The following is a 17,019-nucleotide window of genomic DNA, read 5'->3' as shown; positions in this document are numbered from 1 at the left end:
GGAAATTTTGCATACTCGTCATTTGAAAGGGATCAAACGGAGCACCACCGGCCACACAAAGCATATAGGGAACCGGGATCCTTTAGTAAATCTTGCTCCTGTAAACTATTGCGAAATATCCTTCCCCCCCACTGACGTCATTTTATCACAAAGATGTAAGTAATCATCGTAGAATCGGTAGGTTATCGCTAGAAGAACGTTTGCTAACGGTTAAAGCAGTTTTTTGACGAAATTTTCGAAGAAATTCCCCAGCCAGTAAGTATTATGTTGTTTGGTGTCGATTTTCTTTATTTTTTGTAGGGGGTTGCTAATTTGCTTCGAATAGCTTCAGAAACCATGTCGTTTATTGCAATAAACCAGCCAGCAGAGGGGGAAGCATGTCCCAGTTGGGCACATCTCCTATCGACTTTAGGCAACGGACACAGCTCCCCGGCCCTAGGCCGTGAGTGTACCGTTCCTCTTCCGATCCTTCATCGTTTTCATTATCTGATTCCATGGCTACATAGTTTTTTTCGACCGCGAGACCTTCTGCAGTATTCTCAACGGCAGAACCCCTGTGCGTACGCGAAGTCGCATTAAAAGATTGCAAGATATGTCACAACATTCATGGACAACTGCAGTATTTGGGATATAATTATTATGTTGTCCTTTTTGGATGTTCCCGTATCGGTTCTCTGGTTCAGAAACTATGCCTGGCTTTGCCCTTCAGGATGAAGGTGCCTTCGCGGAAGACACGCTCATAGAATTATCTAATATTTGCGCTCCCCCGTGGTGAGTTAGACCCACACCTATATCGTCCTTCGAATATTGTATGTGTTTGATTGGTTTCTATTGCCTCTGTCTCCCTAATTTTTGATATATGGAGAGTTTTTCCTCCTGGGTGGCCCCTTCTTGTCGAGCAGTAATCCATCAACGTACAGTACATACAGCAAGCCATACCACGATTTACCGAATCACAGCACTCTTCCTGCAGGGGTGAAGCTAGCCTATGTAAGTTAGGAATACATAAGTTCCAGCAAAACTAAAGACCCTTTATGCGTTCGCTGTGATGTGTAGAGATATTCGCGTCGGAAATGGCAAGACGCCATTTCTGGGTGGTATTCATCATCGAATTGCCTGCCAGGATGATCTGGAGATCAGCCATCTAGGTACCGTGAGTTTTTCATGATCGCCAACCAGAGGGTGATGGAGACGCTGGAGAAGCTCTCCAAGTACTGCTGTAATGGTCGCGGAAAGACGATATTGGGTGATCGGATCCCGTCTAGCGAGAGCGAAGGGCGAAGGGCTGCCGTAATGGTGACGTCGTAACTATTCAAACTTATGAGGGATTCGAGGAGGACATTTTGATAGTCGAAATTCCAAACTCTCATCAAAAGCCAACATAAGCGAAGAAAAATGCCCGTTCCTTTCTGAAATGAAAGCGGGTGCGATCCGGACGACATCCTCTTGATATGATTGAGCCGATGAACATGACCAATAATTTGGGGAAGGGTGTTCGCGTTGACTGGGATTTCAGGCAGAAGAAAATTTGCAAGGTCGAGATGAAGCTTTGGACCTGCACAGCAGCATATTTGATGATCAGGATGGAAAGGAACCTTTCCACAATCCGCAAAAATGCAGTCAGTGGATGGCTTATAGTAGTCTGATACGATGGTATCGAGCGATCTCATTCCCCAATGTATTTTATCGGTTCCTTTGTGTCTCCCATTCCGGCTTCCGTAACTGGACCTTTTGAGACATAGCTTAAATATCATAGCTTCAACCTCCTGAGGGCTAAGTCCTAACGGGCGTAGCTGGACGCCCCCCCCCCCCCCCAAGGACGACATGTACCGTATGTTGTAGTATTAATACCACAGAGTGGTAATCATAGGCTCTGCTTGCGTATAGCCAGCAAATAAAATAAGGATAGAAATAGTAATAATGGAGTGCCAAGCGATAGGAATAGATAGGGATATTCCCCAGATAAAGGGGGAGAACATAGTTATGGCAACCTCTAGATAATAGTAAGGAGATAGAGAATCATAGAAGCGGAGCAGGAATTCATAGTGGAAAAAAAGTGCTTAAAATGGATGGCGTAAAAGGGCGATTTAATCGGCAATTCACATTGACACCGGTTTATCAACGACAAAAAGGTGATGGAAGAAGGGGACTCTCCTCTCAATTCACTATTCGGTCCTAAAACCATTTAATAAAAACATTGTCGATTAGAGGTGATATGAAGGTTAATATTTATTCCCCTGTACAGCTTTTGGTTACCTGTCTATCATTGTCAATGTTATGGTTATGAGGAAGTTGTGGGAAGGAGTTGGAAGTTGTTACGAGTAAGATACTTGTAGGGTTGGAGATGAGAAATAGTAAAATGTTTCGGAATGAAACATTGATATAGTATTTCGAGGGCCCATTAAAACAGATTAGATTCCATTGCGTAGGTTATGTTTATTCGTCTTGAAACGTAAGAGAAGCACCGATTTTCCCAATCATCCCTCATTTTACTAATAGGAGGAAAAGTACCAGAAGAACCATATATACACTCAGGGATCCGTTGCCTAGTTCAGTTCGAGCAGCAGTTGCCTTCTTTGCTGTGCTGGTTGGTGTGCTTCCAGCAGATGATGGAGTGGGGAATTTGATATCGGGAAATAGATGTTTCGTATTTTCGTCAATGAGAATGTAATCCAGGATAAGACCAGACCCGTTTACGACGACAGCCACCTGATCGTCTGTACAACTGCTAGGGGCAAGGATATAACATGTGGGTTTGGGCATTGGGGGCGGCTCATTTTTTATCTGGAAAGTTGTGCGTTGACCTTTGGTAGAATAAGCTTTATCGATCATAGTGTTCACCTTTCCAGTTGCAATATCCATGTCGAACATGACGCGTCGGAAAATTTCAAAGGCTGTCTCAGGCTGGTATGCAGGAACCATGTGTCCAGCTTGGTATACCCTACTAAAGGAAAAGCTTCCGTATTGACGGACTTGCCCACCGACGTAAGAAGAGTTCGTTCTAATATCACTATAACCAGCTGCCCGAAACCGAGAAGAATTGCTGTATTTAATGGAAAGACTAGTGTTCTCCCCTCCCACCCAGTTGCAAGAGTAGTCTCTGTCTCCATAAATCATTGCCACGTTCACCCCTGATTCTAACAGATACCCGATGTCGTTTGTATATCCGTGAGCGCCAGGGCTGACATAATCTCCAGTTGTATTGAACGCGCGGTAGACGGCCAGAGAGCCACTTGTAAAGTTGAGAGGCACACCAAGATCAGCTTGCACATGTGGCCTGTTGAGATAGCCTTGGAAAAAAGGAGGCGGGAAGGGATCAGCCCGAGGATGCGCGATATCATAGTAGCCCCTGCCACTTGTGCTTGAATACGGTTCCTCAACTCCAACGCAAGCTTGGGATGCATTGCGGCAAGCTTCGTTCACCGTGGCGTTGCTGCCATCATGAGTTAGATCTCCCTCATATGTTAGCCTGCGGCAGTGTTGTAATTGCTCCGCACATCCACCTGATTTGTGGTAAGTGTCTATCATAGCCTCGTAAGTAGAATTATTGACAGCTTCGATGCCATATGTGTTGTTGCGCGTGAATTCGGGATACGTCAAAATCTGCGAAAAAATGTCGATACAGCCACTGATTATGCCAAGCGTGTCGATATGAATGACCATCTTGCCATCCTCGTGGCCGATGGTACCTTCTTCGATCTTCCGGTTTTGTTCTAGTAAAAATCGAGCAAAGCTTGGACCGTACTTCCCCCCATACGACTCTGCCCAAATACTGATCTTGCTATTTGTCGGTTTATATTGGGGAAAGCCCTGAAACCAAGCTTGGGAAAAGTGCCAGAAAGCGCGAGCAGCATTCAAAGTGTTGTTGGCGGTGTTCTGAGGAATCTGGCTGGGATATGACCCAACCCAGAATGTATTGTTTTGAACTGGCACACCGTTTGAAAAATCTTTGACCATGATGTTTCCCGAAACAAGTTCAACAGTTACATTCACGAGCTTGTCGTAACTGAACCCCGTCTGAACAGGCTGGTCGACGTATAGCATGTTAACGTTTCGATTCCAGGACCATGGGTTGAGAGTTGTTGAATTGGAATCATGGTTAACGGTGCAGGGCCCATTCTCCTGAAACAAACCAAACCTAGATCATGGAGTTAGGGCATTTCTTATCGAAAATTGATAACACCAAGGGGGGGGGGTGGTATGTTGGATTTTACATGCTAGATGATCCAGGGCCACCATTGAGAAATATGGCTATTGGAGCGTTTATAGGATCTTCACGGGCCTCGAAAAACCAGAAGAAAGTATTGATTGAATAGTTCTGGTAAACCCCTACGTCTTCGAGCGTCCCAGGGGGTAGATGAACATATCCAGCGTATGCTCTGACACCTGGGGTGGCTTCACAGATAGTCGTCTAACGGACACATCAGTCACAACGAAACCTGAAATGTGAAATGTTTGGCCTCACCGGCTGCAAAGGAAAGACGTAGGGGTACCTGTTTATATGATATTGACAACCCATTTTTTAGCGAGACTGTGCGGAGATCCTCAGGTGTAGGGGGAAAGTATTGGCTTAAAGCAGGCTGAACGAGCACAACCACTGCTACAGAGATCGCAAGAGGAAACCACATTTCAAACTCTCACAGCAGAAACAGAGTAGGCAATTCTGATTCAAATGGCCACTAGCCATCAATTCGAGTTATCTTCAACTTATAGGCAGGACCAAAACCTGGTCGACGTGGAGAAGATCCTCAGAAGAAAGAACACTAGAGGAAGGTCTTTGTCCCTTATAAAGGTCGCACCCACGGACAGCTGCTTCAAATTTCTCGTTAGTGGTGGCTGCCCACATCACATTCTCCAGCAATCCTATAGCCAGTTTCGGCGGGGATCCTGAATAAAACCCTCTCAGCAGATCAGCAGTCTGCCTGTTCCTTTGTTGCACATCTTGTGTGCTGAGTATGGCTTCTAACCTACGCCACACCCAATCGTTTGGGTCACTTTTCGTGAAATTCATCTCATATTGAGCGACTGGAGCTCCCGAAAATATCGTGTGTGCTGCTTCGGGGTTTGCCGTTCGACACTTGACAACAGAGTGAGTTTCGGGGCCATCCTTGCAAAATAAAAGGCGGTGATGCAGATGAACAGCTTTGAGAGGGAACCCTCGTCCTGATCTCGCGAATTTTGGCTGACCAGCAAACTCCAACTCCCAATTCCAGGTTACAGTTTGACTAGCAAAAAATACACTAATAAGGGCTAGCTACTCCTTATTTTTACTTTTCAACGGCTTCGTCGTTCAAATTTTTGCCAAGGAATTTTGAACCACCGCCATTTTCAACATCCACACCCAACATTACTAATACACCACGCCACCGCTCATCGCCTCAAGGAGTATAGAATTAGGGGTAGGTTAGGAGTTGAGGAGGTTAGACTAAAGCTGCGCATGGTCGGGGGTTTGAACCCACGTCGACGTTCAACCTTGGAAGTGTACACTCTGGTCATGTGTTGGCAGTTGAGCCGACGTGAAGTCTCCTCCAACGTCCCAAGTAACACAAAAGGCGTTCATTGCAAAATCAATCTGCAGCGTGATTTGAAAAGAGCTCGTCATGGGAAACTCGACACGATAAATTGAGGAGCAGGATTGTCTGATTAATTCCGCGAAAGGAGATGAGACAAAGTGTTAAGAATCCAACACCGTCCCTCACAATGCCTGAGGGGAAAAAAAGGAAAGAAAGAAAATGAAATGAAAAGCAAAGACAGCTGTCACTGGCATGAACAAAATGCTGAAGCAGTGCATTTGACTGCATTTGACCAGCCAATAACTGCCTACAGTGCCCCGCCTTGTGGCTGAGCATCACGAAGGCTCCAGCAGGCGGGGTGAAAAGTTGAGATAATATTTCTGCCGCAACAATGAGGTCAATCATTTGACTGAAGATCTGATGGAGTTCTTGGACCCCACCCTTACGACATTTAATATTTACTGGACGGAAACTAGTTTGATTGTTTTCCAAGAGAAGGAAAGAGGAGTTGGATGTGTTAAAAGCTCTGTACTGAAATGGCTGCAACAGGGGGAACAGCAAGGGATTCAATGGGCAAGGCCTCCATTCCTTCAGATATCTCACTGCTATGGCAGCGAGCATTGGACAAATATCAAGAAAACACGGGTAAAAATCTCGAGGATATGCCCCATTTTACAAATGTCGAGGATATCCTCGATGATGCCCAACTGCAGCAAACCGCTTTTGATAAATTCCGACACGATGGCGAATTGCTCGACAGGATTCGATCCTCTGTGGCAGGAAATTTCAATTTTTTGGAATCACTCAAATTCCTCGTAGATGGTGCTGCTTTGGTGGGCCCCTATTTTCATTCTTTTTAAACTGGAATGTTAGTATGAAGCAAAAGAGTTTCTGCTAAAATTACCCTCCTTATCTGCAGGCCTACCCTCCCACTGTTGCTATATCTTCTGCGTTTTTCTACTTCCTTCAGGTACGCACGGCCTCCATGCTGCTTCGAGCCGATTTGCATGTGGTTTATAAAAGTATCATTTTGTGAAGAGTGTATGAACCTCATCTGTCGATTTAAATAGACAACCAAACACATTTCTTCAGATTATGATCAGATAGTCGATTTCTTCGATTCGATGAAGACTTTTCTAGAACGTTTATCAATCATTGAGGGCAAATTGCCTTCGATTCCCGCATACGTGTCTCATGTTATGCGCGTCTTCTCGGCTATGTTGACCATATATGGTATTGCAACCACGTACATTAAGAAAGGACGATGGAGTAAGCACGCTTTCTAGCCTGTCCTTCAGCATTTATAATGCTTATATTCTATAGAAAAGTGGGCAAAAGCCTTCATCGATGGCGGAACAGATCAGAATCTGAAATCAGCCCAGACTGCGATGGAAAAGTCACTCACAGATCTTGAATCTGCCTCACTCACTGTCATCCTTGTTACGAGCTTAGACGTAAAGCAGGACACAACGGGCATTGCTATGCAAACCGAAAAAATTGGCATTAGCAGCCAGAGAATCGAGTCTAGAACTGAAAGGATGGAAGTATCCATCCTCGCCCAACGAGATGAGTTCCACGAAATGTCAGCGAACTTCAAAAAATTGCTGAAAAATCAGCAGAAGGAAGCAAGAAAGATGCAGTTACACGATTCCGGGAAAGCCGCAGATGCAACAACACGCAAGCATGCAGCCTTCAATTCCGTGAAACTTTACTTCGAGAACAACATTGACCCCTCCTGGCAGGCTCGAGATATTGAATACTCTTTTGTAAAGGGATCAGCTAAATGGGTTTTAGATGAAGACGCTTACCAGATATGGCGTGAAGGGGCCACTAATCCATATCTATGGATCTCCGGTGACCCTGGCCTTGGGAAAACCTGCGTCGCCTTTTTACTGTCTAAAGAATTAGCAGAATCGGCTGCCTCGGATCCGAAAACTTCAGTTGCAGCATTCTACTTTCAAGATGACCAAGCCGAATTTATGTCCCTGTCGAATGCGATGTCCAGCATTATTATCCAAATTGCAGGGGGAAATGGGTCATATTGCGAGCAGGCATCGTCAGAACTAGGAAACGACGGAGTTGATGCTGATGACTGGACCGACTTATGGGAGCGGTTTTTCCAATCCAAGTTCGGAAACGAATCTTCCCATCGGCTCTTTCTAATCATCGATGGACTAGATCAAATCCCCACTAATGACAGATCGAAATTTCTTGAATTGTTAGCTCGAATACGGAAAGAGAGTCTCAAGATACATGTGCTCCTCACAAGCCGTGTTGACATACAGTCGTCTCCTAAGTCTCTCCAACCGCTCGAAATTATTGTTACCAAAAAGAGACTGCGGGCAGAGATGACACTCCTGATAACAGACAGATTGGGACGCTTCCAGAATCTATATAAATTTCGCAGGCAGACGAAAAGGAAAATCCTCTCCAAAATCCTGGAAAAGGCTGATTGTAAGCCTTTCCTATTTTCTTTTGCTCGATACCTACTTAGTAATTTCTATGAAAAGATGGCTAATTCTACGTTAGCAATGCTATATGTCGACCATATGCTGAGACGATTCAATTCCATCGGTAGGGAAGGAGCAGTACTGAAGGATCTTGAAACGAGCCTTCCAGATAATCTCCAATCCGCTTATGATATTTTGTTAACTGAAGTTCAACAGCGAAGAACTTCCGAACACCTGCTAATATTCAAGCAACTATTACTGTGGCTGGCGTTCGCAAAACGTCTTTTAACTGTCGGAGAAGTGGAGGGATTGGTCACACTCTTAGACCGGGACCGGTCGTATAATATAATAGAAGAGGTTGAAGGAAAATCATCAAGGTATGTGATCTCAACTTTGAATATGAAGAGCTTGAATTATCCCCTCTGTCCCCCTTCCTCTTACCCCCCCCCCCCCAAAAAAATTTTTAAATTAAATCAAATTAAATTAAAATAAAGGGGAAGAAAAGAAAAGAAAAGAAACCCAAATTCGCTAACTAATATTGCGTAGAATTTTGCGAATTACAAGGTCAATATATGAAGAGAACCGGGACGAGCCATTTGACGAAAATGAAAATTTCATTGATGATGATAACTCTGTTGCCTCGAAAATGATAGCTGACGATAATGCGGCGACCTTGCAATTTCTGGATAGATCTCTACGGGACCACTTCCGTGCTGCTGCCGATGTGAGCGAAACGTGTTTACTAACCAAGCCCTCCTTGGCTCATCTCACAATGTTTGAGACGTCTGTCAATGTCATCTGTGGCTGTTACAGTTTTACAGACAACTCCTCAAGAAATCATTTAAAAGGCTATGCCGTTAGGTTTTGGGCTGATCATTTTCTGGATATTGATCCTCTTTCTGCAACGGAGCCGGATGTTGTGCGAGTCGTTGAATCTCTATCTCTCATCCTGAACAATTCCAATAATGCGGCAAATGAGCTCGAATCTGGGCCAGTTTACCGCGATATTTTTGGGAAGACAGTGAAACGTGGAAATGGGTTTTTAAGATCTGTTTCGCGATGGGTCAGTAGAGCATCATCGTTGGAAGAGATGAAATTGAGTGATGGAGCAAAATTGTGGATGGAAAAGGCTGCCCAGTCTCCATTGAAGATAATGGTTCCGCTTGCTCGGGGCCATGTCATGAATTGGTTCCAGCAGGTGAATGAAGAGAACGAACCCTTTGATTTTAGTGCCGATGCACTCTTGATGGTAAGCATCATGAAACTCCTAACTTCGCATTATGGCTTCTAACTGCTGCTATTTGCTCCCAGACGGATCTCTGCCCACCAATACCATCCAAACATATCACCGATGCGAAATATATTAAAAGGTTTTCGGAGGTATTTTCAGACATTCCAAAAGATGAAACTGCATATCGAGCTATTGGAATGATTTTGAAGGCTTATGGACACTACGATGAGGGAATTGCAGCTTGTAATGCCGCGTTGGCAATATCTACATCCAAACTCGGCCGCTTTCGCACATTGATTCTTCTTGCACACATATATGCAGAATTATATGATGATGAACTAGACAACACCGATGACGATTCTTCTGACAACGAATCTCATGATGAGAAATCTGGAAAAAATCACCACCAATACAATTACATGGCGTATAAAACGATATGTGAAGCCCTTGCAAATCAGCCTTCAGTGGATGATCCCACTTCGGAAACGGAAACACTCCTCTTGATCCGAAAAGCGCTGCTAGTCCGGGGCGACTGCGAGAGTGAGATGGATAAGCTAAATGAGGCTGTGGAATCTTACGGGAAGGCAAGGGCCATTTGCCCAACTGAGATTTTAGATGGAAAATCCCTGAACGGAATAACCTCAATTCTTGGAGAACAAGAGAGATTCGCAGAGCTTATTGAGAATGTCGAACAATGGACATTTTGGGAACGGATGGCTTGGCTGACATCTGAAGATGAAGACAATAGGCACGATACGTTTCGTCAAGCAGCGGCCAAAGCTGGAAAAGAAGATTTTTTAATCAAAACATATGAAGAAATAATAGCATATCTGGACCATTCGAAGTCATCCGCCACTATCCGCTGGGAACTTGCTTCTTTTTATCACACGATAAAGGGTGACTTCGCAACGGCGAAACATCAATTCTATAAAATAATAGATGGAGATTCGTTCATCAGCCCGGCCACCGGTGATGAAGATCTATCAACCCTTTCCGAAACCCAACTGGACCTTACCGATATTATTTACGAGGAGTTTCGGCGAGCAGATACCGTCGAGAACAAGATAGCATCCATGGATGAATTGAAAAAGCTACAAACGCGACGACGTAGGGCTGCTGTGGACGATGGAGACGTTTACGAAACCGCTGGTTCTATAGTGTTAGCCAATATGTTTCGCAAGATGGGTCCCGCCCATGAGTTCCAGAATATATTGGAGAAAACATTCCAAACGTGCATGTCATCATTAACAGATGATAGAGGCTGGAATGACCAGAACAGTCTGTGCCTCCTTGCTAAGGTCCTAGCTTCTGTTGGTGGATTGGAAAGGGAGGCCCAGATTGCATTCTCAGCACAGTTCTCCATTGTTGATCCAGCAGTGGAGCATTTTTGGTCAAACGATGAGGAGTCCGAATGGAGCACTGACAGCGAAGATGGGAGTAGTGAAAGCAACACTTCTTCCGATTCTGGATCCTGGCTCAGTGAATCTGACACCAGCGCCGGCTCCTCGAAATCCGGCAAGAGAAGAAATAAAAATGAAGATTTCGCCCCCGACACCGACTATGTGTGTAGCGGAGAGTGTGAGGACGATGATATTGAGTCCTGGGATAACGGCGCAGTATATCTCTGCATGATATGTTGCAATTGCGATCTATGCGAGGAATGTTATCAAAAACGCCAGGCACATAATAAGAACTCGACTGAGAATAATCACTGGCGGCGGTATTGTGGAGCGAATCATTGGTATATTAAGGGGCCAGTCGAAGGATGGAAGGGGATCAAGGATGGCTATATGACCATTGGAGAAGAGAAGATTAAGTTTTTAGATTGGTTGGAGGAGATTCGAACGACGAAGTGGAAGAAAGCGTGGGAGCAGTTTTGGATGAAAGAGGACGCCAGAGGGGATATTTTGGGATGATGATAATGGCTTTGGGACAAGGTTCGGAGACGGGAGGAAATAACGTCAGGCGCTTATTTCGCATATCTAATAGGACATCTACTTGGATAGGATTGTATGTGCATACGGCCTCTTCTTAGTATAACGCAGCGATAGAAATGAAATTATTTCGAGAAAGAACCAAAAGTAATCCTAATGTCAATATTTGAACAGAGGTTAAGTCCTAAGTCAGGGATGTATGCACAAAATAAAAGATTGAATGAAAGCTTTTGGACAATACAGATAGTAGGTACGAATACAGCTAGTGAATATATACGCAGTGGAAAACAAAACAGGATACCTAATGAATGCACCCAAGGCAACGATTTGGTGTAAACCAAAAGAAAATACAAAATGTGTATACATATTTCTAACAGATCTAGCTGGGTGATCAGATGAGCCATGAGGGCTGGACATATGTAGAACAAAGACTGGCTATAAAATCGGAGAAGGCGGTTAGTCCCACGAGGATATGAAATGTTCCATCCTATCTCGCCACCGCCCCGCATTTGATAGGGTGCAAATGGAGTAAGGAAGGATAAAAACAACGGCCAGCAGCATTTGAATATATCAGCGGAAGCAAAACAGTCCAATTGCTAAATTGAATTAAATCTAAACCGAGAAAGTGTAAGAAAAGCTTAAGCTTGACGAATGCCAGAGAAGACAGGACACCATTGCTAAATAGGACTCAAAGGAGGAAAAGAAGGTGGTTAAAAGGTGAGGAGCACCAAAAAAAAAAAAAAAAAAAAAAAAAAAGGAAACATGAAGAGAGGAGAAAAAGGATTATTAAAAAGAAACTAATAAATTTAAAACGGAAAAGAACAAGTTAGCCGATATATACACTGCTCCAAGACGGATATCTATTGTGCTTCTGCTTCTCCGCGTCGTAATGCAAGAAGAGCACGAACATCAGTTACGTACTGTAACGCCTCTAGAATTGGGATGAGATGTAAGAGGTCGTTGTCTGTAGGGTCGTTGATCCAGCCCTCGATAGGAATGGCGTTATCTGAACAAACCAAGAAAGTTTTTTTTAGCAAACGGTCTGCTCATTGTATGCAGGTTGAAACGCATCTGCAGGCTTCACTTCGTTTATGGAAGGTATTTTAAATGGCATCAGTTTGCACATACCTTCATGAAAAATGTAGCTCATAGGACTGTTATCCAAAATCATCACCTTGCTCAGGTCCGGCTCTACAGAGCTGAGGTCTTTGATATAGGCGCCATTCCGTAATGTACAGTGTTGCCGATAGTATCGACGATGAAAGTATTTGCGTTCTTGTTCGAGCCAGTCAATAACTGGATCTGCGTATTCCTGGACGCTAGCGGTAAAGACAACCAGTTTATACCATTTGCATACTTTGCGGAGAAATTCATCACAATGTGGCCGTTTATGGACATAGTAAAGGATGGGGTGCTGAGGTCCGATAGTAGTCGCCGATCCTTCGGGGGTTGAAGTCGTCACCGGTGTTGACAATTTTACTTCTACCATGTGGCCACTAGACATGCGGCCACCCTTTGCCAAAGAGTGGATAAGAGTTTCATCAAGGTCGAGTACAAGGGTTTTTTGAGCAGATGGTCCATACCTGGGGTTGCAGGGCGGAGTATACGAGGGCTGTCGCAGCGGTATGAGCGGTCGTGGTGGAGATGGGGCATGGGGGTATTTCGTGAGTTTATGGGAGGATGGAGACATCGGTGATTTCAAGGTTTCAGCCGCACGGCTCTCGGAATCTTGCCTCAATGTGTCTGTTTTTACTTTCTGATGTTTTCGCTTCGAATTGCTTTCAGTGTTGAGCTTTATACGTATTGATCGTCTGGGGGTCCCGTCGTCAGTGGAGGATGAATTGCGAATTGATTTCGATCTTCGTGCTCCACCATTAGAATGTTTCGACCCATGACGATCAGGTTCAGACTCCGACGTATTGGAAGACATTGACTCTCGGGATGTAGAACTCCTTAGCCGCCTGATATTCCTCCCGCCCTCGCCAAGGGGCTTATCTGTACCAGGTGAATCATTGCGTCCTGAGGCAGGGATACCAATGCCGTGTGCCGCTGTCATGGTCATGTTTGGGCCTCCGGTAAGCCGCCCCAGCCGCCTTACTGGCGTCAGAACAGAGTAGTGTCCGGCATCGTCTCTAAAAGCACGCGCAACGTAGATACCTGGAGAGGCAAGCGCAGATAATATAACTTTCAATGTTTCAGCAATGGCATCAAAGAGGCGTTGAGCAATCAACTGCAGTTTACTTGTTGCGGGAAGAATGCCGCCAGTTTGTAAGCCCTGCAGGAGGGGAGATTTCTCGTCCACTGTGTCAGGCAAGTCTAATGAGTCGTCGTTTTCGTCGGTGTGATGGCGAATCTCTCCCAGGAGCTGGGCACTAACAGACTCCGCAATGTACAGCTTTCCCTCGCTATAGGACCTGCCCGCAGCTAAGTCACTTCGAGTGCTTCCGGAAAGTGCAGGGCCCTGTGAGCGGGAGCGAGGACGGGGATTGGAAGAGGATGGCTGTCTGATGACTCGGGATGAGAGGATATTGAGTGAGTTCATGGCTTGTCTAAGGCCAATGCAACCTTATCTGGACGCAGTTGTCTGCTCTTAGCAATCAGCAACGGGCATAGAGAGGTTCAGGGCAGGCGCATGGTGGAGGCTTAATGGCAACCATCATTAATTGGAAACGGGACAGGGGTTTCGACAGACCTCAATGCGCCAGATGGAAGCAGGTGACAGCCCCAGCTACTGCCACTGCTGACAGTTGACAGGTACTACTGGCGAGTATCCAGCAGCCAGGATGTCGTCAGGATACGATCAACCCGTGGGAGGAACAAGAAGGGCGGGGTGTCGTTGGCACAGGCCAAAGCATAGAGAAGAGGGCAGCAAGTCGAATGCAACGCTGTCACTGGCGTCCTTGTTGTGGTGGTTGCAGCTGTCGAGGCTTGTTGATGTTGGTGGAGGAGATGAGATGGCGCTGCGGCGGAGAACAACGAGCGATGGAGTTGGTGGGGAAGCAGAGCCGCCGCAACGAGGTCTCATTTGTTGGGCTGAACAACGCACGCCAACAAACAACGTGCAAGCACAGCTGCTTCAGCGCGACGTCTCAACCGCCACAAGGCTTGGTTAAAAAAGCAAAACAGAGCTGGGGTCTCCTTTTCCTGCAGGGAACATTGCATGATTCCGCCCGCTATTCAATCCGTTCCATGTGGGTAGACGCTTCTCAGCAAAATCTACCCACCAGCCCTTCGATTACTACTTCTACCACCAACGAACGGGCTTATTCGCCTGCTCCACAATGAGCCTAACTCGAGAGCAATTAGCCCATGTGTTTACTATTTACTTTGGAGTCACTTTGCAACTTTCTTGTTCCCATTCACCACACTGAGAAGGTCACTGAGAAGGTCCGTTTATTATCTTCCTTCTCGCCCACATTAATTTGGCAGAACACTAACGCTCTGTAATGCAGTAGCCTTGACAACTGTCTTAATAGCTTAAGTTGTATTTCATGTGATGGATACATCCTAATCTCCTCCTTTTTCTACCATTTTACCAGTACGGTGTTTTTGATCGCGTTTTCTATGGACGCATTGATTTCCCATGCGTTTTCTCAAAAGCTTCTCGCCAGGAGGATCCTTTTGCTAGACTTAGGAGTGCAATGCCCGTACTGGAGAGATCAACTATTGCGAGTCCAGTAAAACACCATCCAAAACCCTCCGCGCTGATGAGTGGATTAATCAGGGCCGCTCCAATCGCAGCGGCTGGGTTGCGCAGGAGCGAAGTCAATGCAACCAGAGTCGCCGCTTGCCCAGGCGCGACGAGCGTCACATAGGTGTTGTTGGTCGAAAGCGTCCACGAGAATGCAAATCCACCTTAATTTTGTTAGCGAATGTAGCTGCTACCTGAAGGGACGATTTGGACAGACGAACAGATTGCCATTGAGATGATTACACCTGCGACACCAATACCGAAGTTTCCCAGCCATCCGTATAATAGAACTCCGATCGGAAATAGCGCTGTGCCGATAATTTGGATGTGGAGCCTTTGTTCGGGTGCAGCCTCATCTGCCTTTGTTTTTTCAAGATGCCTCTGGCGGGCCCAGTCACTCAAGTGCCCACAAATAACTGATCCGCATGTCATACCAAGCCCTATTGAGAAGAAAACATATCAGCGACTCCTATCTAAGTTTGTGGTCATGCGATATACCTGGTGCGAGAAAAGCAACCCCTATTTCTGCATTATTAAAACCATATCGTTCCTGGAGGACACTTGGGAATGTCACTGAAAGACAATAATAGCTTCCAAAAAGGATGGAAACATTGATGCATGAGAGCATAATGATTGGATGCCTCATGAATATAGGTATGTTGCGTCTACTTGGTCGCTGGGTTGCAATTTCCCTAGGCGTGAGCTCGGCCCTTTTATTAAACGATGGCCACTGAAGCCAGGACTTTCCATCGTGAATGGAACCGTTTCCAACTCTGGACCTAAGGGTCTCTGGGAGCAGGAATAGGGAAACTAGGAGACAGACGCTACCGAAAATAGCTAACCGATTGATAATCTGTCAACGCCCTGGAACATTTGACCTGTGATGAAAAAATTTGGACTCCGTCGTACTTACCTAGAAACCCAAAGGTCCATCGCCAAGTGGATCTCTGTGCTATCATGCCTCCGATTACCGGACCCAGTATTGGCCCTAACTGCGGACCAAGGCTATAATATGAAATGGCTCGACCACGCTGTTTCGGTTCAAAAATATCCACGACTGTGCCAGCCCCAAGGCTGTAAAGCGCAGACCCACCAAATGCCTGAACAACCCGCAATATCATGAAGGAAGCATAATGTGCCGGGGCGGATGCAAGAGCAATGTTTGCACCAATGCCAATTAATAGACCAAGAACGTACACCGGCTTTCGACCTCTTGCGTCTGAGAGGCTCGCGAAAAGTAAGGGCTACAGCCCATCAATTAGCTGTAGCCAGAGTGAGAATTGCCTTGGACTTTGTTTTGATATCCCTAGGGATATGGAAAGAAAAAATGCCTGATTGAATGTCAAAGCAGGGGGAAGGGGAGAGGACAAACCGCCACTGCAAAGGTGAGCATAAACACCGTAACCGTGAGATTTATCAGTGTTGGAGATACCTTCAGATCTTCCGCCAAGACGGGAAGCAGGGGCATATAAATACTCCCAGAAACCGGAGCGATGAAAGCCTTCGCAACAACTAGTGACAGAATGAACTTTTTTCTGGCGGCCGAAAACGCTGAGTACGGCTGTTGAGCTACTGGTGGACTTTCTGTTGTTCCATCTTTCTTCGCAGATATGCCCTTTTCTTCGTTGACATCTGCAGGAGACAACGCGGCCATTTTCCACCGGAGATATAATGGAACTTTTGGAGGTGTGATTTGAAAGGAATGGTTTACTTCGTATGATTCATTTAGAGAAGTCAAAATTGAAGAAAAATGCGTGGTAAACAAGGGCAGGAGGAAAGGAGGAATCCGAGAGTGCAGACCAACGATAGAGGCATACCACCGTTCTGTGGTAGAGCAACTTCCAGCCAGTTAACAACCATAGTCTGGCTAGGCTTCAACTCTGAGGCTACCTGTTTAGCCCTCATTATTTTATTTTATTTTATTTCTCAGTACTCCGGGATGACAAAATTGCATGATCAAAGAAAGCTCCTAATCCAAGCTGCACGGAAAAAAAAATTCAACTCTGAGTCCAAAACTCAAACTTGAAAATGGAACCGTTGCATCCTGTACGACAAAATCACGACTTCAAGGGTATTCCTTCAACTTGTGTGATATTATGATATTGTTTGACAAAGGGGCGTGATGCGAAAGGCATGCAGGTAGGACGACGGCCATCGATATAACATATGCATGTAGCCGTGGTTGTTGATCGAGAACGGC

At 45.5% G+C, this 17,019-nt stretch overlaps 5 protein-coding genes across 5 annotated transcripts; 2 read left to right on the top strand and 3 right to left on the bottom strand.

The window, feature by feature from the left end:
• Positions 1 to 688: 688 nt before the first annotated feature.
• HCBG_05396 (uncharacterized protein) lies at positions 689 to 1,646 on the top strand (the record flags this gene model as incomplete). Its single annotated transcript, XM_045432445.1, has 4 exons — positions 689 to 771; positions 930 to 990; positions 1,028 to 1,153; positions 1,422 to 1,646. 4 exons carry the CDS (start codon positions 689 to 691, stop codon positions 1,644 to 1,646), a joined length of 495 nt encoding a protein of 164 aa, XP_045286561.1.
• An 838-nt stretch (positions 1,647 to 2,484) lies between these two features.
• HCBG_05395 (carboxypeptidase) lies at positions 2,485 to 4,628 on the bottom strand (the record flags this gene model as incomplete). The annotated part of the gene is made up of 3 exons (XM_045432444.1): positions 2,485 to 4,138; positions 4,215 to 4,411; positions 4,494 to 4,628. The coding sequence occupies 3 exons, from the start codon at positions 4,626 to 4,628 to the stop codon at positions 2,485 to 2,487; spliced, it is 1,986 nt and encodes a 661-aa protein (XP_045286560.1).
• Positions 4,629 to 6,049: 1,421 nt separating this feature from the next.
• Positions 6,050 to 11,110, top strand: HCBG_05394 (uncharacterized protein; the record flags this gene model as incomplete). The annotated part of the gene is made up of 7 exons (XM_045432443.1): positions 6,050 to 6,346; positions 6,433 to 6,483; positions 6,584 to 6,782; positions 6,837 to 7,967; positions 8,043 to 8,340; positions 8,510 to 9,212; positions 9,275 to 11,110. The coding sequence occupies 7 exons, from the start codon at positions 6,050 to 6,052 to the stop codon at positions 11,108 to 11,110; spliced, it is 4,515 nt and encodes a 1,504-aa protein (XP_045286559.1).
• Positions 11,111 to 11,988: 878 nt separating this feature from the next.
• On the bottom strand, positions 11,989 to 13,670 carry HCBG_05393 (NIF domain-containing protein; the record flags this gene model as incomplete). The annotated part of the gene is made up of 2 exons (XM_045432442.1): positions 11,989 to 12,134; positions 12,257 to 13,670. The coding sequence occupies 2 exons, from the start codon at positions 13,668 to 13,670 to the stop codon at positions 11,989 to 11,991; spliced, it is 1,560 nt and encodes a 519-aa protein (XP_045286558.1).
• Positions 13,671 to 14,690: 1,020 nt separating this feature from the next.
• On the bottom strand, positions 14,691 to 16,473 carry HCBG_05392 (dityrosine transporter A; the record flags this gene model as incomplete). The annotated part of the gene is made up of 5 exons (XM_045432441.1): positions 14,691 to 14,983; positions 15,014 to 15,259; positions 15,318 to 15,656; positions 15,733 to 16,063; positions 16,192 to 16,473. 5 exons carry the CDS (start codon positions 16,471 to 16,473, stop codon positions 14,691 to 14,693), a joined length of 1,491 nt encoding a protein of 496 aa, XP_045286557.1.
• Positions 16,474 to 17,019: the final 546 nt, after the last annotated feature.

This window comes from Histoplasma capsulatum (assembly GCF_000150115.1).
Source record: "Histoplasma capsulatum G186AR genomic scaffold supercont2.7, whole genome shotgun sequence".
Classification (NCBI taxonomy): domain Eukaryota; kingdom Fungi; phylum Ascomycota; class Eurotiomycetes; order Onygenales; family Ajellomycetaceae; genus Histoplasma; species Histoplasma capsulatum.
Note: the sequence above shows the minus strand (reverse complement) of the source record. Positions and strands in the feature narration are given on the sequence as shown.